Consider the following 22,180-nt stretch of genomic DNA (forward strand, 5'->3'; position numbering starts at 1 on the left):
GTCAGCTGTTGAAAACAGCTGATATGTGTGCCGATCCACGCCGCCTGCCCGCGGCAGGGGGCGGGGCTTACCGGGACACGATCCATGACGGAAAGATCCGTCCATGGTCGTGAAGGGGTTAATATCTATTTCTATTGGTAAAATAGGGGAGTGACTGATTTTCATGTTCTTAATTTTTTTCACATTTTTAAAAACTTTCTTTAATTTGTTAGACTTCACAGCCTATACACAGGCTAAGTTTCTTCAACAGTTCCCCATGTGTCATAGCAACCAATTGGCCCCCGTGATCACGTTACATGGTTGCCGATGGGAGCATAGCATGAAATGTCCCCATAACGACAGACTGCTAAACCCTCATCATATACTTGCTATGCCCACATCGTACACCTGCTTCCAACTTGCGCCGTATATGAACGGTGGATGTTGAGAAAGGTTTAATTAGGAAGGGTTTGTTTACCCATGATGTAGACATGATTGACAAGTTGTCTACAACAAATCTTTATGCAAGTCTACTGGTATTATGGAGGCGTAAACATGCGCATAATATATTTTACTTGTCATATTATTCCATTGTACATAAATAGGGGCATAAGCAAATCATTGCTAGTCTATTGTAAACTTTTGTAGAATTAACTTAAAATGATAAATGTATATATTTTATCAGATTTGTAGAGGATCTCAGAGACCTCATATAGACCAATTGGATGAAATGCTTTTAGACTATGTGTCAAGTAGGTTTCTTTTTACTTTAGTCCTTCCCCAAAAAATGACTAGTTGGAAGAGGGCTATTAGGGGATTATAGAGTCCAATCAAGATGACACTATGTTTAACTGTAGAACGTCTTGACAGACTGTTTCCTGATTTGGTTATTTATATTGAATCTATATTCATTTAGTCTATTTTGTAATGTTGTACAGTCTCTATCTTTTGTATGTATATAGATTAACATGTGTAATGGCTTATTATTCAAAATAGCTGAAAACAAAACCTAAATAATATCTCAATATTGATAGGAGCCAATAACTAAAATAAAAATAGAGAAGAACCCAGCTAAAATATAACATTTATTAATTATACATTGAAAACCCAGGTACAATAATAAAGAAAAATCTCCATTATATTTAGTTACACATATATACAGTATATGTGTATTATATACACAGACACACACACTCCCCTGTATTTTGTTCCAATGCATTTTACCAGTTAGTTGTAATATCTGCTGTTGCATTTGACTTAAAGGCTGTATTTCCATGTCTATTGTACGGCTGGGTAATTATTCACGGTGGTAACTGCCAGGTTCTTTATACAAATCTATTGGTTTCAAAATGTTTTTGTGTTTTGTTAAGCTATAATGTTATGGGTTTTTTTTAGACTAGGGACTCTGAGACGTAACCATCAACTTTCCTAGTATACTTTTTTGTTTTGTTAATTGGGTACCAGTGATTTGTAATAATACAGTGGAACCTTGGATTACGAGCATAATTGGTTCCGGGAGTGTGCTCTTAAACTAAGTTACTCTTATCAAAGCAAATTTTTCCATAGGAAATAATTGAAACACAGATAATTCATTCTACAACTAAAAAATATTTACTGTATTTATACAAACTTATTACAGTAATCCAAAATAATGTACTGTATTTATATACAATTATTACAGTACAGTAATACAAAATACTGTACAGTAAAAAGCATATAAAACAGATTAAACTGCCCGTTAGCTTACAATAGAATTGTTGGTGTGCGGGAGATACAGTATAAGCAATGTGCTGCACTGGTTATCAATAAGAAAGTACATTACTGTATACACAAATGCAAATTGATAGATATGCTATATAGTATACACTGTACTGTATTATTTATTTATAGAGCACCATTGATTCCATAGTGCTGTACTGTACAATGGTATACAGTACATATGTACAGAAATTTACCTTCAGAGCCGCTCAGAACGCGGTGAAAGGACAGAACCGAAAGTGTGCATGGTGGGAATTTGCTCTTATTGTAAAGCATTGCTCTTAAACCAAGTTACACATTTTTAGAAATCTTTGCTTGTCTTGCAAAACGCTCTCAAACCAAGTTACTCTTAATCCAAGGTTCCACTGTACTTTCTTTTTATTGAAATGAAGCGGGCAGTTTGGTTCCCATATTAAATAGCTTGTACTCTTAGCCCGATTCTGTAGGACATGTGAGATGAAGTCCAGTGCAGGAAAGAAGGCACTCTTCAATATAAATTTCCATATGGTTTATTCCATGTGCACACATATAGAGGTAGGTACAGACAGCCCCTGGGCAGGGGAAGAATGACTAGCGACGCGTTTCGACCGTATTACACGGTCTTAGTCATGTAACTGACTAATCTAAGTGCAGAGTTTAAAAAGACATTCATTCACATTATAATGAACACACATGTGGAGTGACCGATGATGCAGTTCCTGTTAACTCTTTCTTGCCTTCATTAAACTTCACAATCTAAAGGTCCAGTCACACTAAGCAACTTACCAGCGATCCCAACAACGATAGGGATCGCTGGTAAGTTGCTAGGAGGTTGCTGGTGAGATGTCACACTGCGACGCTCCAGCGATCCCACCAGCAACCTGACCTGGCAGGGATCGCTGGAGCGTCGCTACACGAGTTGCTGGTGAGCTCACCAGCAACCAGTGACCAGCCCCCAGCGCCGCGTGGAAGATGCTGCGCTTGGTAACTAAGGTAAATATCGGGTAACCAACCCGATATTTACCTTGGTTACCAGTGCACGGAGCTACAGAACAGAGCAGAGAACAGGGAGCAGCGCACACTGAGCGCTGGCTCCCTGCTCTCCTGGTTACAGCACACATCGGGTTAATTACCCGATGTGTGCTGCAGCTAAATGTGCACAGAGCAGGGAGCAGCGCACAATGCTTAGCGCTGGCTCCCTGCTCTCCTAGCTACAGCACACATCGGGTTAATTACCCGATGTGTGCTGCAGCTAAATGTGCAGAGAGCAGGGAGCAGCGCACACTGCTTAGTGCTGGCTCCCTGCTCTCCTAGCTACAGCACACATCGGGTTAATTAACCCGATGTGTCCTGCAGCTACATGTGCACAGAGCAGGAGCCGGCACTGACAGTGAGAGCGGTGGAGGCTGGTATCAAAGGTAAATATCGGGTAACCAAGGACAGGGCTTCTTGGTTACCCGATGTTTACATTGGTTACCAGCCTCTGCAGAAGCCGGCTCCTGCTGCCTGCACATTTAGTTGTTGCTGTCTCGCTGTCACACACAGCAATCTGTGCTTCACAGCAGGACAGCAACAACTAAAAAATGGCCCAGGACATTCAGCAACAACCAACGACCTCACAGCAGGGGCCAGGTTGTTGCTGGATGTCACACACAGCAACATCGCTAGCAACGTCACAAAAGTTGTTCGTTAGCAGCGATGTTGCTAGCGATGTTGCTTAGTGTGACGGGGCCTTAATTCATTACAGGCTTGAGTTGATAGAGATCTATAAGAGCTCCCCATAGTGAATTATCTCCTTTCTGCTATCAAGCTTATCACATTCCTTTGCTGCACGAAATGTCTACTTTAAATCCAAATGAAACTGCATGGAGGCAAAAATTAGTAGACAATGTATTCACTACAGGTGGTCAGACAGCCCTGCACACAGGGGATTGGGAACAAGAGTTTAAGGGTACCTTCACACTTTAGCGATGCAGCAGCGATCCGACCAGCGATCTGACCTGGTCAGGATCGCTGCTGCTTCGCTACATGGTCGCTGGTGAGCTGTCAAACAGGCAGATCTCACCAGCGACCAGTGACCAGCCCCCAGCCAGCAGCGACGTGCAAGCGACGCTGCGCTTGCACGGAGCCGGCGTCTGGAAGCTGCGGACACTGGTAACTAAGGTAAACATCAGGTATGGTTACCCGATGTTTACATTAGTTACCAGCGCACACCGCTTAGCTTTGCTCTCCTAGCTACAGTACACATCGGGTTAATTAACCCGATGTGTAATGCAGCTACATGTGCAGAGAGCCGGAGCCGGCAGCACAGGCAGCGTGAGAGCTGCGGAGGCTGGTAACTAAGGTAAATATCGGGTAACCACCTTGGTTACCCGATGTTTATCTTGGTTACAGCTTACCGCAGCTGCCAGATGCCGGCTCCTGCTCGCTTCATTTCGTCGCTCTCTCGCTGTCACACACAGCGATCTGTGTGTCACAGCGGGAGAGCGCCTTTGAAGAAAACGAACCAGGGCTGTGTGTAACGAGCAGCGATCTCGCAGCAGGGGCCAGATTGCTGCTCAGTGTCACACAGCGAGATCGCTAATGAGGTCACTGCTGCGTCACAAAAAACGTGACTCAGCAGCGATCTTGGCAGCGAGCTCGCTGTGTGTGAAGCACCCCTAAATCGACATACAGAGAACTACAAAATAAGAAAATCAAAGAAACCAGATTGTGGCTAGATGCAGAATTTTTGAAACACACTGTGGCAGAAGAGAAAATCCCTAGAGGGTTAAGAATCAACAAAGTGTGTACATACCCATATCCCAATGAATTTCAGAGGGAATGGAATAGTATTTTGTCGAAATGTTCTTTAAATCTTATGGAATGCATAATTAAATATGAATGTATAGAAATTACAGAGACTGAAAAAGATATTAAAATGCTATTTGAGAAAATTGATAATATGAATAAACCGGATAACTTTGAAGCAATGCTTTCTAAAATGAAAGAACAAATAGAAAGTCTCGAGAACAAAATTGTTGATATCAAAATGAAAAAGTGGGACAGAGACTCCATGGATTTTGAACAAGACAAGGTATATTCCTGGAAGCCAAACAGAATTAACATGAAAAAATCTTTTCAAAAAAATAAAAAAAACTACCAAGGTGACTCCAGGAAAGTGAGTTTTTCATACCCTGATACTTCTAGGGGGTCTATCTCCTCAACAGGAACTGGTGATTCTACAGAGGGTACATCTGCTGCCCATAGTGATATGGGAAATAAACAATCAAAAAACGGACCAGGAGAGCTGGGCGAAAACATCACTCTAAGAAGAAATCCAGTAAGGGGAAAGAAAGGGACTTAGATCTCAAACCAGTATGGAACCTCACTGCCAGGATTTTTGAGGACAAACATCTGAATGTATTGGCCAAAGGCATGGGTTTTTCTCCCTCCACCAGGTTTAACCTTTTCTCCACTCTGATGGATATCAATAAATTCACTAGAAATATCACCTTAAAGTGCAATTTTTTACACGATCAGGAAAAAGATGTGGGAGTTTCTATTCCATTAAGATGTGGTGATAATATTTGTGATGTGCCTACTTTCAAAGAATTGTGTGGTATTCATACACTGAGACAATGTGAGGCGGAAGGTGGTTTTCATAATGTCAGTCTAGATGAGGGCTTTAAAACATCTAATGTAGATTTTTACCCACTACAATCCCGACCACAAATCCTAGACAGGTTTCAGGATGTGGTGGAGGGGGAACTGGTGGGTTTAAAATCACGGAACAAAAATAAACGAAGAAATTTAACCATGACGGAATATAAAGCCTTAAATGAATTGAGAAATGACAGAAGTATAGTAATCAGGAAAGCGGATAAGGGAGGAGCCATTATAATTTTGGATGCTGAATTATACCTTAAATGCAATTTGGAACTACTCGATGACTCAACAACTTATGGTACTTTGGTGGGAGACCCTACTTCGAAATTTCAAAGTGATCTCTTTCAATTATTGAGGGACGGTCTTAGTATGGGGGTAATTACACAAAAATTTTTCGATTATCTATACATAGAAAATCCGGTAGTCCCCATTTTTCATTCCCTACCAAAGATCCACAAGGGGGGTTTTCCCCCTAAATTCAGGCCCATAGTGGCCAGTATTGGGTCTTTAAACGAAAGAATTGGATCATGGGTAGATTTCAAATTGCAACCATTGGTCAAATCCCTTCCTGGCTACATTAAAGATACAAAATCTGTGCTCAGAGCTTTCAATGGCTTTAGATGGAGTAAAAAATTTTTGTGGCTTACAGCGGATGTAATTGCGTTATACCCCTCTATTTCTTATGATGTGGCCATGGTCTCTTTAAAGCATTTTCTAAGTAAATATAGTGGATATTCACGAGAAGAACAGGAATTTCTCCTAGATGCAACTAGATACTTACTCATTAAAAATTATTTTTTATTTAACAACAAATTTTACATTCAACGCAAAGGCGTAAGCATGGGGGGGGAATTTTCCCCTTCTCTGGCAAATCTGGCCATGGGCCTATGGGAGGAATTGTTTATCTTCAGTGATATTAATCCATTTACAAATAACATCATCTGGTATGGGCGTTACATAGATGACTTGCTGCTGGTGTGGGAGGGCCCAATAGATACTGTAGAAAAGAAGGGAATTTTGTTTACTTACCGTAAATTCCTTTTCTTCTAGCTCCAATTGGGAGACCCAGACAATTGGGGTGTATAGCTATTGCCTCTGGAGGCCACACAAAGTATTACACTTAAAAGTGTAAGGCCCCTCCCCTTCTGGCTATACACCCCCAGTGGGATCACTGGCTCACCAGTTTTAGTGCCAAAGCAAGAAGGAGGAAAGCCAATAACTGGTTTAAAGACCAATTCAATCCGAGGAAACATCGGAGAACTGAACCATACCACATGAACAACATGTGTACCCGAAAAAACAGAAAAACCCCGAGAAAACAGGGCGGGTGCTGGGTCTCCCAATTGGAGCTAGAAGAAAAGGAATTTACGGTAAGTAAACAAAATTCCCTTCTTCTTTGTCGCTCCATTGGGAGACCCAGACAATTGGGATGTCCAAAAGCAATCCCTGGGTGGGTAAAAGAATACCTCATGATAGGGCCGTCAAACGGCCCTCTCCTACAGGTGGCCAACCGCCGCCTGAATGACTTATCTACCTAGGCTGGCGTCTGCCGAAGCGTAGGTATGCATCTGATAATGCTTGGTAAAAGTAAGTAGACTCGACCAGGTGGGTGCCTGACACACCTGCTGAGCCGTAGCCTGGTGCCGTAATGCCCAGGATGCACCCACGGCTCTGGTAGAATGGGCCTTCGGCCTTGAGAGAACCAGAAGCCCAGTAGAACTGTAGGTTTCAAGAATTGGTTCCTCGAGCCCCCGAGCAAGGGTGGATCTGGAAGCTTGCGACTGTTTACGCCGACCAGCGACAAGGACAAAGAGTGCATCCGGGTGGCGCAGGAGCGCCATGCGGGAAGTAGAACCTGAGTGCTCTCACCAGAACCAACAGATGCAAATCTTTCTGAAATTGATGGACTGGACGAGGACACAAAGAAGGTGAGGTGATATCCTGATTGATATGAAAATGGGATACCACCTTAGGGAGAAATTCCGGAACCGGACGCAGAACTACCCTGTCCTGGTGAAGGACCAGGAAGGGAGTTTGTATGAGAGCGTTGTTAGCTCGGAAACTCTCCTAAGAGACGAGACCGTTACTAGAAGGCCACTTCCCGTGAAAAACGGGAAGGGAGACATCCTTCAAAGGCTCGAAAGGCGGCATCTGGAGAGCAATTAGAACCTTGTTCAGATCTCAGGGCTCTAACGGCCGCTTGTACGGAGTGCTGAGAAGACAAACTCCCCGTAGGAACGTGCGTACCTGAGGAAGTCGTCGTTTCTGAAAAAATACAGATAGCGCTGAGACTTGTCCCTAAAGGGAACAGAGCGACAACCCATTTTCCTACCTAGATTGCAGGAAGGAAGGAAACATAGACGATGCAACCGGCCAGGGAGAAACACCCTGCGCCGAGCACCGAGATAAGAACATCTTCCACGTCCTGTGGTCAATCTTGGCGGACGTTGGTATGCTAGCCTGTCTCATGGTGGCAACCACGTCCTGAGGTAATCCTGACGACACTAGGTTCCAGGACTCAATGCCACACCATCCGGTTGAGGGCCGTAGAATTCAAATGGAAGAATGGCCCTTGAGACAGCCAGTCTGATTGGTCTGGTAGTGCCCCCGGTTAGCCTACCGTGAGACACCACAGAACCGAGTACCACAACATCCTCGGCCAATTTGTAGCGACGAGGATGGCGCGGCCGCAGTCGGTCTTGATCTAGCGCAGTACTCTGGACAACAATGCCAGAGGTGGCACCTAAGGTAGCTGGAACTGCGACCAATGCTGAGCTAAGGCGTTTGCCGCCAGAGCTCGATGATTGTGAAACCGTGCCATGAAGCTGGCACATTGTTGTTGTGCCGTGACGCCATTAGATCGACGTCCGGCCTCTGTCAGCGGCGCCAGATCTCCTGAAACCCGTCCGGGTGAGGAGACCATACTCTTTCGGCCACACCTCAGCGACTTAGGAAGTCAGCTTCCTAGTTTCCACACTTGGGATGTGAATTGTGGATATGGTGGATGCCGTGTCTTCCACCCACATCAGAACCTGCCGGACTTCCTGGAAGGCTTGCCGGTTGCGCGTTCTTCCTTGGTGGTTGATGTATGCCACCGCTGTGGAGCTGTCCGACTGAAGTCGGATATGCTTGCTTTCCAGCCGCTGTTGGAAGGATAGTAGGGCAAGATACACTGCTCTGTGTTCAAGAACATTGATCTGAAGAGTGGACTCTTGCTGAGTCCACGTACCCTGAGCGCTGTAGTGGAGAAAAACTGCTCCCCACCCTGATAGACTCGCGTCTGTCGTAACTATCGCCCAGGACGGGGATAGGAAGGACCTTCTTTTAGACCAAGAGGTGAGAAGAAGCCACCACCGTAGAGATTCCTTGGCCGCCTGAGAAAGAACGACGACTCTGTTGAGGGACGTCGACTCCTCGTCCCATTGGCGGAGAATGTCCCATTGTAGTGGACGCAGTAAAACTGCGCGAAAGGAACTGCCTCCATTGCTACCATCTTACGTAGGAAGTGCATGAGGCGTCTCAATGTGTGCGACTGGTTCTTAAAGAAGAGCTTGCAGCCCGTAGTGAATGCTGTTTGTCTAGCGGCAGCTTCACTATCGCTGAGAGAGTAAGAAACTCTATGCCTAGATATGTTATCGATAGGGTCGGGGTCGGATCTGACTTTAAAAAGTTGATGATCCACCCAAAACTCTAGAGAGTCTCCAGCGCAACGTTCGGGCAGTGTTGGCATGTTTCCTAAGAGAGTGCCTTGAGAAGTAGATCGTCTAAATACGGGACCACAGAGTGACCCTGAGAGTGCAGGACTGTGACTACTGCTGCCCTGACCTTGGCGAAGACCAGTTGGACTGTCGCTAGCCGGAAGGTAGAGCTACGAACAGAGGGTGTTCGTCTCCTATAACGAAGCGTAGAAACGCTAGTGCTCTGGATCAATCGGCACGTGTGGATAAGCATCCTTGATGCCTAATGATGCTAGGAAATATCCTTGGGACCTTGAGGCGATGACATGGCGGAGGGATTCCATCCGGAACCGCCTGGTGTCCACGAGCTTGCTGAGCATTTTTAGATCCAGAACGGGACGGAACGGCCCGTTGTTATAGGTACCGCAAAAAATTTGGGGTAAAAACCGTGACCTTGTTCCTGAAGAGGAACGGGGGTCATCACTCTTTCTGCCTATAGAGTGCACCCTGTTTGCAGAAGAGCAGCGGCCCGGCCGGGAGGTGGAGAAATTCTGAAGAATCGAGTTGGAGGACGAGAAGTGAGCTCTATCCTGTACCCGTGAGACAGAATGTCTCACACTCAATGGTCATTGACCTATGGCAGCTAAATATCGCCAAGGCGGGAGAGCCTGCTACCGACCGAGGCCGCAAGTCATGAGGAAGCCGCCTTGGAAGCGGGTTTTCAGACTGTCGCTTTTTTGGGCGAGACTGAGCCCGCTAAGAATCTTAGCTCCTCTGATCCTTTTGAGTCCACATTGGACGAGGAAAAATGGGACCTGCCCAATCCTCGAAAAGGCCGAAAACCCCGACTGCCTCTTGCTCTGTTGGGGTTTGTTGTGTCCGGGCTGAGGAAAGGATGAATCCTTACCCCTGGACTGTTTGATGGTTACATCCAACGCTCACCAAAACAGTCGGTCAGCAGAAAAAGGCAACTGGTTAGGCAACCTTTTTTGGAAGCAGAATCTGCCTTCCATTCACTTAACGAGCAGACCAGGCTCTGCTTAAAAACACGGAGTAGCGGAGGCTACCGCCGCACGGTTCGCAGAGTCCAGGACAACCTGAATCGCGTAAGAAACAAATGCAGACATTTGAGAGGTTAAGGATGCCACCTGCGGCACAGATGTACGTGTAACCGTGTCAATCTGTGTAAGACAAGCTGAAATAGCTTGGAGTGCCCCTAGATGGCTTTCGACCAGAGATCCATCTGTCTGTCAGTGGCATCTTTGAGTTTGCAGTTCCATCTCCCACTGCAACTATGGATCTAGCTACAAGCCTGGAGATTGGAGGATGCCGCTCGGGACATTGGGTCCAGTCCTTGACCAAGTCAGGGGACAGGGATAACGTGTATCCTAAGCCGTTTGGAGAAGCGCATATCTGGATAAGCGTGGTGTTCCTGGACTGCCTCTCTGAAGGCAGAGTGGTCCAGAAAAATACGTGAAGCTGACTCCTCCACTGGAGGAGCTGTGAGAAATAACCCACATTCTATAGATGGACGCTATAAGATTATTTACTATGGCGTCACAATCAGGTGTATCCAGATTGAGAGCGGTCTCAGGATCAGAATCCTGAGCCGCTACTTCCGCCTCATTACACAGTGAGTCCTTCTGTTAGGACCCTGATGAAACCGAGGCCGCTCATAGCGAGCCCACTTAGGCTGTCTGGGACTGACGTCCGTGCAGAGCCGTGACTCTGGGATGCGTGTGACATTCCCGGAGCTGTTAGTTATTCACACTGAGGGGGGCCATGGATCAATGATTCAACAGTGCCCATATTGTGAGAGACATGTCCGGACTGCTAGGCTTCTAGTATCATAGCCATAGTCTCAGAAAATCTGTCAGTAAATACTGCAGACACCGTCCTCATCCTCTGGCCATTAGCAGAGACTCCGGCTGAGTTGGATACAATGGGGGCTATGTAACCTGCCGGCCGTATAGCCGTACATGCTGTACCAGCTGTATAGAAAAACATGTGGTTCTGCACCTTTGTTTTACACAGAGAATATGCTGATAACTCCTCCGCATAATCCAGGAGGGTATATTCAACGTGCGACCAAACAGTGCAATGTATATAGTACAAGCATATCTATAAGTGCACTTCTGCACTAGTGGGGTTAGCACCACAGGTGCTGCTTAACGCCTGTTACAGCGATTGTGTGACTATCAGAATGCCAGGGTCTTCCACACTTGTCTCTGTATCGTACAGAAACTGACACTAATGGCTGCCGGTGTCCTTGTAGAGAAGGAAGCCGTGGGCGTGCCTGAGAAAGTGCGGGAATCCGGATTCACAGTGCACACAGTGAGAGGGGTGGAGTATGCAAAACATACTCCAGCTCTCAGCTCTGCTCTATGCAGCGTCACGCCCCTACCCTGACTGTCAGGGCTGTGGGCGGTAACGAAGGGAGACTAGGCCCAGAAGCCGGGGACTCGAGTTAACAGCGCGGCCGCCGTAAAAGCGCGGGCCGCGCTGAAGTCCCCGGCGCACCACAAGTGCCAGCCGCGCCGCAGTTCCAGCGGCCGGCGCGACCGATTCATAGAAGTGGCCAGCGTCCCGCCCCTCTCCTGACTGGCAGGTCTGGGGGCGGGAACGAACGGAAGCAGGCCGCAAAAGCCGGGGACTCTAGTTATCAGCGCGGCCGCCGTAAAAGCGCGGGCCGCGCTGAAGTCCCCGGCGCACCACAAGTGCCAGCCGCGCCGCTGCCAGCGGCCGGCGCGACCGATTCCTGGAAGTGGCCAGCGTCCCGCCCCTCTCCTGACTGGCAGGTCTGGGGGCGGGAACGAACGGAAGCAGGCCGCAAAAGCCGGGGACTCTAGTTATCAGCGCGGCCGCCGTAAAAGCGCAGGCCGCGCTGAAGTCCCCGGCGCACTACAAGTGCCAGCCGCGCCGCAGTCCCAGCGGCCGGCGCGACCAATTCCCATAAGTGAGCCTGCTTCAGCAAAGCTGAATGAGGCCATGGCACAGGCGCCGCAGCGCTGATGTCCCCCGGCGCACTACAACACCCAGCATGCTGCGGTGTGAGCGCCAAATGCACGGGGACACAGAGTACCTTGAGGAAGCAGGGCCATGTCCCTGATGTACTCCGCTCCATCCAGCATCTTCTCCAGGGGCTGTAGATGGAGCACGGTCTCAGTGCCTGGAGACCGGTAAATCCCACTTCACCCAGAGCCCTGTAAAAAGGGATGGGGAAGGAATCAGCATGTGGGCTCCTGCCGCCGTACCCGCAATGGGTACCTCAACCTTACAAACACCTCCGACATACAGTGGGGTGAGAAGGGAGCATGCTGGGGACACTATATGTGTCCTCTTTTCTTCCATCCGACATAGTCAGCAGCTGCTGCTGACTAAAAAGTGGAGCTATGCGTGGATGTGTTGCCTCCTTCGCACAAAGCACAAAACTGGTGAGCCAGTGATCCCACTGGGGGTGTATAGCCAGAAGGGGAGGGGCCTTACACTTTTAAGTGTAATACTTTGTGTGGCCTCCAGAGGCAATAGCTATACACCCCAATTGTCTGGGTCTCCCAATGGAGCGACAAAGAAATTCCAACATTATTTGAATAGCAATGATCTTGGCTTAAAATTTACATGCAATTACAGTTTTACATCGATTAATTTTTTGGACCTTACACTCAATGCCAGCAGCGAGTTGTCTGATGTTACAATCATCCCGTTTAATAAAGAAACAGATCGCAATACCATACTTAGATATGATTCATGCCATCCTAAGCATGTAACACACAATATACCCAAAGGCGAATACATCATGATTAAAAGAAACTGCTTGGACGAAAAGGTGTTAGATGTAGAACTGGCCAAAAATAAAGACAGTTTAGCCAACAGAGGATACCCATTGGAGCTATTAAGAACGGGAATGGAGGAGGTGAAAAAATTAGAAAGGAATTCTCTAATTTTAGATAAAAATCCAAGAGGAACTAATGTAAATGATTTGGGAGGAATTAATTTTGTAACAAATTTTAGCCAAGACTATTATGAAGTTGTTACCGTGATCAAAAGATTTTTGCCAATGTTATATACGGACACAGTGGTCAAAACTGTTTTGGAAAATAATAAAATTAATTTTATCCCCAAAAAAGCTCCAACAATAAGTAGTATGGTTTCCCCTAGTCTATTTCAAATTTCAGCAGACATGCCATCAGAGACCTTGGTCAGCATTAATGGATTCTACAAATGTGGACACAACATATGCTTGTGGTGCGCATTTGTGAATAAATGCAGGAATTTTGTTTCTACAGTAGATGGCAAAACATATCGAATCAAGCAGTTCCTTAATTGTAACTCCTCTGGTGTGGTCTACCTAATCACTTGCACGGATTGCTCTAAACAGTATGTGGGTTGCACTGTAGGTGCATTAAAAAAAAAGGATTAGAAGGCACCTCTCAGATGCCACAGGTGCAACCAAGGTGGGCATTTCTGCAGCTTCGCGTCACTTTATGGAGGTACAAGGGGGTGATAATAAATCCTTTAAGTTCAATGCCATTGAGAAAGTCAGAAGACCCACCAGAGGAGGAGACTACAGAAGTTTGCTTTTGGGAAGAGAGTCTTATTGGATGTTTATACTAGGCTCCAGACAGCCTGGAGGTTTAAATATCCGCAGGGATTTAATTTTGCAGTATAGGTGATTTTTGATATGTTCTCTTCTACACCTTTCCAGAGATATCGTTTACAATTCAAAATGATAATCACGTCAAAAATTCTATCAAAATTCACTTAATGGGACAGTTTGTGTATGTATATAGGAAATTCCATATGAAAGCATTGTGATTTTCATGCATTATTTAAATCGGCAACACAATATATGGAGTTCTCCTATATATAAAATAATAGTTCTTTGAATATACACATGATATAATCATATTAGGCTCAAACTTATGTCATATGGATATTTTGATATATGGAGACTTTATAGTCTTTTTTTTTTTTCCAAAGCTTACAGCTAACATGAAGTCTCACTAGCATCTATTTAATTAGAGATGTGACATACAAGAAATATTTAAGTAGGCATTTTGGTGTCCACAAAAATGTACACATTGATAGTGAATTTTTTTTTTTTTATTTTCCCCTCTATATAGAAAAAACATAAAATACAAATCTGTGCAATATATTTATAACCATATATATTTGTTACAAGTACAGTTTGTAGATATTGCTTTTCTAACACAGTGTTTCTAGCTCTTATAGATCTCTATCAACTCAAGCCTGTAATGAATTAGATTGTGAAGTTTAATGAAGGCAAGAAAGAGTTAACAACAGGAACTGCATCATCGGTCATTCCACATGTGTGTTCATTATAATGTGAATGAATGTCTTTTTAAACTCTGCACTTAGATTAGTCAGTTACATGACTAAGACCGTGTAATACGGTCGAAACGCGTCGCTAGTCATTCTTCCCCTGCCCAGGGGCTGTCTGTACCTACCTCTATATGTGTGCACATGGAATAAACCATATGGAAATTTATATTGAAGAGTGCCTTCTTTCCTGCGCTGGACTTCATCTCACATGCTTGCAGTTGCCCGGCTGATTGTCCGTGCTGCAGAGAGAGGGCCTGGAGACTTGGAGTGGGTGAGCTGAATTCCTTTGTCATTCATTGATTCTGTAGGACGGCGCCACCTTCACTGTGTTTCCTTGCATAAATGCAAGAAACCCTCCAGGCGAGTGTAAACTTGTACCGAATGTGTGGACTTGCATATTGGAGACTCCATCCCAATATGGTGCACACTAGTACTGGGCAGCCCGCCTGGTCGAATAGTATGGGCATGTAATAATCTGCTGACTGGGTTACTATGCGCCTGTAAGTGTGAACGGAGCCCTATGCAAGCCACTAGTGTGCAATTTTACCATCCAGCAATCACCTCCTCCATATTCTGGAATTGTGTGAGCGATTTGCTCCTCTTGCACCTGTGGTGTCTCCCTCTATTGGGGGTCTGGTTGCATCCTGGTAATGCTTTAGTTTTTGGCCTGAGCAGTTCACCACTGCTTTATCCTGCTGTGAGTATTCTAAATTGTGGAGGATATTTAGTCCTCTTTTTGCTATTTTACTAAACTTGTACCGATATTCGTTTCTTTCATACGCGGTCCTTCATATTAAAGTCCTTTTTTTCTCTGCCTTATATTCAATCAGAGGATCCAATACTCATTTGTAACAGATCTTATGGTTTAAAAGATGGAATAATCGTATACTGTCAGGTTTACATTTATTATTTTACAGGGTAGAATAGTGTAGCATACTACACTATTCTGCCTGTTAAGAACAAATGGAGACCTGAAAAAAAAAAAAAAAGGGGGACCCATTTGTGTAAAGTCATGTCACTGGGTTTAATGGTTGAATTTGTGTATACATTGAGTAGCCAAAACACATTACCACAACAAATTACCTTTTCTTTTTCTTACAGAAACCAGATTGTTCAGTGCCTGTTTTGTGGTTCACGACCAAAGAGGATAAATTCATATGAAGAAAATGAACTTACTTTATGTTGTTCATCTTGAAACCTAGAACAGAAGAAAACCCAAAATGAATACAATGCAAATAAAGAAAGGAAGGAAGGAAGATGTAAAATTACAAAACAAAAGTGAACACACAAAAGTTAAGTTACACTGTGACAATGTCACTTAATATGCTGGTTATTTGGGTAGGAAAATTAGAATAGACTAGTTAATCTCCATCTCACATTAAATAGGAAAATGCCACTAAATATACTTACTCTGTTCTTTCTGTTTTTTCATCCAACCAGTTCTCTATAAAAAGCAATATGGAGAGCACAAAAAAGGTCAGATATATTAAACAAGATTGATGTCAAATAATAATGAATTGGCCTTTGGGTTTGCATCTGAAAGTAAAAATAATTAGGTCAATTTCAGTCCATAGGCCAGAAGGAAGGGTTGAGGTGATGAACATGTTGCCTAGGGGCCACATGAGGTCCTCGAGTGAAGCCCTCAAGTATCTGATCACACACATGCCCAATAGTATCTGGTGGCTGCTCATATGTAATTTTCATTATAGGTTGTAGGGTCAGGTAGGTCAGGGTAACTTATAATGATGCACTGTGTGGCCATATCTGTACTCATGCCAGCATCTAGGTAAGGCGTAGATGAAGTGAAGAAGTGGCCATCATGAGTGCTGCCATTATTTTACTTTATGGGAGAAAGACACATTCGACTGTGTCAGCGTCTCACATAAACTACAATGGAGAAAGCGGAATCCATGACCTCTTCCATTCCGGATTATGAACGAGTGAAAAGATGATCTCTATCCTCCTAATAGATGGAAGCCCTAAAAATGGAATCAGAATCTATTAGATGTTTATGTTGTGATGTTTATGATGTTTTATTACACTCCATGGGGTAGGTTTAAACTAATAATGTGTCCTACAGACAAAAAGCATTTATATGCCTCTGATGGAGGGATTATAAAAAAAATCACCTATATGAAATATTAAAGGTGTTTTCTCAAGTTGTTACCTTAAGGAACTGGCAACTCCTAGTTCCCTTTCTTCCTGCTTTTGGTAGAAAAGTGAATTATCGGTCTTACGAGCGCTGATGATGCACTGGTTCCATTAAAGGTTAAATTATTTTATTGTTAAAATATTTTTTATATAGAATATATAATTCTCCTGTTAGTTAGATCAATACAACGCGTTTCAGCATTACATCAATGCTTTCCTCAGGTATAACAGGAGTAAGAAACATGCAATAGATTTATAGAGGTCCCACAGGTGAAAATTTCTGTGGGTGTGCCGTTAATTAGGTTTTTTGTTTCCTTTGGTATTATAGTGATATAAAATATAATAGGTTTATATAAAAATAATTGTTATACGTCCCTTTGGGGGTGTTAGAAATATAATGTTTAAAAAATATGTAGTTTGTGATGAAATTTATAATAAAATTAATTGTATATAAAGGTTATTAAAATTTAGTAAAAGCAGTATTATAAAATAATTTTTTTCCCTTTTTTTTCCAGAGTTAATTCTATCCTGATTATATTAAAACTGTGTTCTCCATATTTCTGCTATATATACATATATTATAAAATCTTTGTGATTATAAAAAGGATTCATTTGAAGATTTTTTCTTTTTTTCTTTCTCTTAAAGGGATTTTTTTACTTAATTAAAGAATCAGACTTTTCTTGATCTTATTTAGCTACATTCTCCAATGTTAAATTGTGTCCTTCTGGGGCCAACGTGCCCAGTTTAAAAATCCAATAGCTTTCTCTCCTATTTAGTTTCATTAATGCTTGCGGGTCTTTACTATCTATGGAGTCTATAATTGTAAGAGTCATTTTTTTGTAATCTCTATTATGCTGGATATTATAATGTTTTGAGATACTATGCTTCATATAGCCAGTTTTAATATTATGACGATGTTTGTTGAGTCTGGAGTGCATTTCTTGTATTGTTCGACCCACATATTGGGTGCCGCATGGGCATTCTAACAGATATATTACATATGCAGATTTGCAGTTCAAAGTGTATTTTATTGAGAAGGTTTCCCCAGTGGTTTTGGATGTAAAGGTTTTGGTTCCTTTTTTCATCACTTGGCAACAGAGGCATTTAGATATTTTACAGGGGTAGCTTCCCCAAAGGTTCGGGTTATCTGTTTTAGTTATTTTTGGTTTTATAGTTGTGTTGCTGGGTGCAACCATATTTCCTATGCTCTTATTTTTCCTGTAGATGACTGATGGTTTATAAGGTATATAGTCTGTCAGAATAGGATCATTTTTTAGAATAAACCAATATTTGTTCAATAATTTTTCTATGTGGGTTCTTGGTTGGCAATAAGTGGTGATTAAACTCCATTTTGAATAGTTATTTTTTCTTTCTTTTTCCATTATATTCTCTTGTTTAGGTTGTAGGCATTTTTTTCTGAGTGAGAGAATTAGTTTTTTTAAAAGCATCTTGGATGAGTTTTTTTGGGTAGCCTTTTTCTGTAAACCGCTGTTTTAGAGTTTTAGATTCGTTTTTGTAGTCTTCATCAGCCGTACAGTTTTTTCTAATCCTCCTGTATTGTCCATAAGGGATGTTACGAATCCACCTTGGTAGGTGTCCACTGTCAAATTTCAGATAGCTATTGACATCTACAGTCTTAAAATGTGTTGATGTTGTAATATTACCATTTTCATTACGGGTGATCTGTATATCCAGATATTGGATGGTTTTATCTGAATGGCTGGATGTGAAGGATAGACCCCAATTATTTTTGTTTAATTCTTCTATAAATTCTTTTGCTTTTGTTAATGGACCCCTCCATAATATGAAGAGGTCGTCGATAAAGCGACGGTATAGAACTATATGATCTCTGTATTTTGACTGTGCGATGGAGACGGACTCAAACGCACCCATGAATAGGTTTGCATAACTAGGTGCGAATCGCGTCCCCATCGCACAGCCCTTAATTTGTCTATAGTAAGATCCCTCAAATGTAAATACATTATTCTCCAGTATGAATTTTATTGCTGTTAATATAAACTTTCTTTGAATTGGGGGGATTTCTAAATCTTTTTTCAACGTTTCCTCATTAGCGTGTAATCCCCTAGCGTGTGCTATGTTATTGTATAGAGCGCACACGTCCAGTGTGATAAAAATGCTGTCCTTTAGGGGGGGTATGTTCAATAGTTCTTTTATTAGTTGGGTAGAGTCTTTTAAATATGAGTCCAGTTGGACTACATAATCTTGTAAGAATAGATCTACATAGTGGGAGAGGTTACTGGTGATGGAGTTTATCCTTGAAATTATCGGACGTCCTGGTGGGTTTATTGGGTCTTTATGAATTTTGGGTAAATAGTAAAAATATGGTATCATAAAATTTGTGATATTTAAAAATTTCTCTTCTTTTTTATTTAATATTCCCATCTCTGTAGCTTCCTTTATGATATAATTATAATTAGTAAAAATTTGGGTCGAGGGATCTTGTTTTAATGGTTCATAGTACTCGTTGTCGTTAAGCATTTCATTACCTTTGTTAATGTACCATGATCTGTTCATTATCACTGTCCCTCCCCCTTTGTCGGCCCTTTTAATAATTATATTGTCATTTTCTCTTAACGTAACAATTGCTTTTAATTCTCCTGGTGTGAGATTCTTTTTTATTTTTGGATTGATATACGATCTAATTTCTTTTAGTATTATTTGCTGAAAAGTTTCCACATGAGAACCCTTGTGGTGGATTGGATAGAATTTACTTGTGTTATTTCTCGGGTTCACATGTTTGGTAGTTATCTGTGGATCTTCAGTATTATCCTGGTATTTTAGTCTGTTATGTACTTCATTGTTCTGTCCTTTTCCTTTTCCTTTTTCTTCTATTATAAAATGTCTTTGTATTGTGATTTTTTTGAAATAATTATTCAAATCTAGATATAACGAAAAAATATCTAGTCCTGAGTTGGGGCTATAAGACAGCCCGTGATTCAGAAGTGATTTTTCATCCTCCGTTAGTGCGTGATCAGATATGTTAAAAATCCCTGTTTTTTCTGCTGTTTTATTTTCCTCTAATTTATCTATTTTGTTTGGTTCTCCATGTTTTTGTTGTTCTAATGTTGTACCATCTTTATTTTTTTTTCGGTATAATTTCTTGTTTTTTCATTATATCCTCCTCTATGTTGTCTAGTTCCTCCTCTGCATCCTCTCCTTCTCTTTTTCTTTTGGATTGTCGTCCTGGGATCACCCGGGTACTTGTCATATGCGCTATTTCTTTTTACAGTGTTTCTTCCTGCTTTGTCAGTGGCGCTGCTCTCTGGGAGAATGACAGTCATTGCCACCCCGCTGGCTCAAACTGTGCTCTCTCTTCAGGGTTTTATCAGATACTATTTGCCTCTGCATTATGGGAGAAGTGCATGGACACCGAGGCTGGCCGGATCAACAAATCTGGACAGCTGCAGAGCATCATGACCAGGCTGTGAAGCATAGTCTGCTCTCATTGCAACCTCATTGCTTAGGTAATTGGCCAGGCTTGGCGAGCACGGTGGAAGCCAGCCAGGGCAACAAGCTGTCCACTATAAAATGAAAAATCCCTCCATTCTTGATCATTTTTAATACAGGCTACATCACAAAGTTAATTGAGTTTGAGACAAATCTCCTGAACTGATTGACGTACAATTGATCATTGGTCGCTAAGCAAAGTATGAAGCCAGCTCTGCAGCTGATCCTGCTTCATGCCAGACAGATGCTGACAGTTACATAGCCACCACTCAGAGTGCATCTGATCGCTGCAGATTACCTATTTTAGGACCGGTCAACCATGAACTTTAAACGTTTGGGTTGACCTCGTTCTATTCTGCCGTGACTTCTAAAACGTCACTCATTGTAGAGCAGCTGCACGACAATGTGCCGGTTGTCATAGCTATCTACACTCCCTGCAGAAAAGGCAGACCTTTTATTATCAGGTCTACCTTTCCAACCACTGTATACACAGGCGTATGCAGGAGCTGTGTACACAATTTAAGAATACATGAGGAAACACTGAGGAACTTTGTAGAGCTAGAACAGGAACTGCTGGGTCCTAAGAAACTCAAACAGCTCTGTTGGGCAGAGAAGAAACTGAAATTCACCTGTAAGGCTGCTATCACACATCCGGTTTTTGCAGTGCAGCTCAATCCGGCTCAAAAACCTATGCAACGGATGCGGCGGAAAACCGGATCCGTTGCATACGTTTTTCCATGCGGCCCGTCCGTTTTTTTGACGGATGCGACTTGATACTGAGCATGCGCAGTGCAAAAAACTCAGTGCATCCGGCGTCCATAGGCTTGCATTGTAAAGCACTCAGCATTCGGCGCGATGTGGTTTTTTCGCCGCACGAAAAAACGTACCAGGCAACGTTCCATCCGGCCGCCGCATGGGCTAAATATGCCGCATCCGGCAAAAAACGGATGTAACGTAAGGCCATGCGGCACAATACGGTGCTAATGCAAGTCTATGCGGGGAAAAATGCAACCGGTGGCAAAAAAAACCGGTTGCGTTTTTTCTGCAAAGCGCCGTATTGTGCCGCTCAGCAAAAAACGGATGTGTGAAAGCAGCCTAACTGAATCTAATATAACAGCCTCAGTTACAAGGGAAATCAGAAATAACTAAAAAATATATTAATGTGTTCAATTGCCCAACAAAGGGTATAAATACATTAAAAAAAAAAAAAAAGCCAGTTGGATTTCAGCCCCACTCCCATTGAAAAAGTATACATAGCAATAATTTATAAGGGATGGGAAACACATTTTACAATCTTAATAGTAGTCCTTTGCCGTTGTAAAAAAAAAAAAAAGAAAAGAAAACTAAAGAAAATGTAAGAAAAGTAGAAATGCATTTTGTTTTCCTTTATATTTTCCCCTGAAATCAACAAAAAAATAATATAAAAAATAAAAATTAAGCCTATCGATTTACTGTGGAAAAAAAGGGCAAAACTTATTTTAATACTTGAATAAGAACATTTTTTAAAACCAATAAAAGCGCTGTCTGGTAAGAAACAGGGATAAATGATGTCACTGCCGATGCGTGTGTAACCAGGGAGTAAGCAGGGGGCTGCTGCTGATGGTCCCTGTAACTGACATGGTAATCTTCAAGTGAAGCACAGGTTTGATAATAGAACTGCAATTATGCTATATTCTGCAATATTGTGATATTGGAGATTATGATATAAGCAATCAAAATCTTTGGTTTAAGTCTTCAGGTTTTAAATATATACCGTATATAAAAATAATATAGAATAGATTAAATCATAACCGATTCTAAAATAAATAAAAAAAAACATACTAGGTATAGTCATGACCAAAATATAAAATTGAAAGTGTATGTTAAATGTCATACTTCCCTGAAAAAAATACTATAAAAAGAAATTAAAATGTCAAAAGTGATAAAACCTTCAGCTTAGGATGCAGAAAACAAGCCCTCACACAGCTCCATCAATGGAAACATTTGATATTATGGGTTTCAAAAAATGACAATTTGTTTTTTTTTTATTCATTTAATAAATTTCACTTTTTTGTTTTCCATCACTAACATAATAAAAGTACCAAAGACGTTTGAGAGCTCTGTAATACTGACTTAAAGAATCATGTGGCCAGGTGAATTTGACCACACAATGAATGCCATAAAAAACAAAAACTCA

The 22,180-nt window shown here is 42.5% G+C and overlaps 1 protein-coding gene across 1 annotated transcript in view; it reads right to left on the bottom strand.

Moving 5' to 3' along the window:
• Positions 1 to 22,180, bottom strand: part of LOC142243229 (uncharacterized) — a 117,256-nt gene that overhangs the window by 43,870 nt on the left and 51,206 nt on the right. The window contains exons 7-8 of the mRNA XM_075314905.1: positions 15,795 to 15,828; positions 15,561 to 15,582 (exon numbers count right to left, since the gene is read on the bottom strand). Of these exons, the coding sequence (XP_075171020.1) occupies positions 15,561 to 15,582; positions 15,795 to 15,828 (56 nt within the window). The remainder of the gene's footprint in view (positions 1 to 15,560; positions 15,583 to 15,794; positions 15,829 to 22,180) is intronic.

Source organism: Anomaloglossus baeobatrachus, chromosome 6 (genome assembly GCF_048569485.1).
Source record: "Anomaloglossus baeobatrachus isolate aAnoBae1 chromosome 6, aAnoBae1.hap1, whole genome shotgun sequence".
In the NCBI taxonomy this organism is placed as follows: Eukaryota; Metazoa; Chordata; class Amphibia; order Anura; family Aromobatidae; genus Anomaloglossus; species Anomaloglossus baeobatrachus.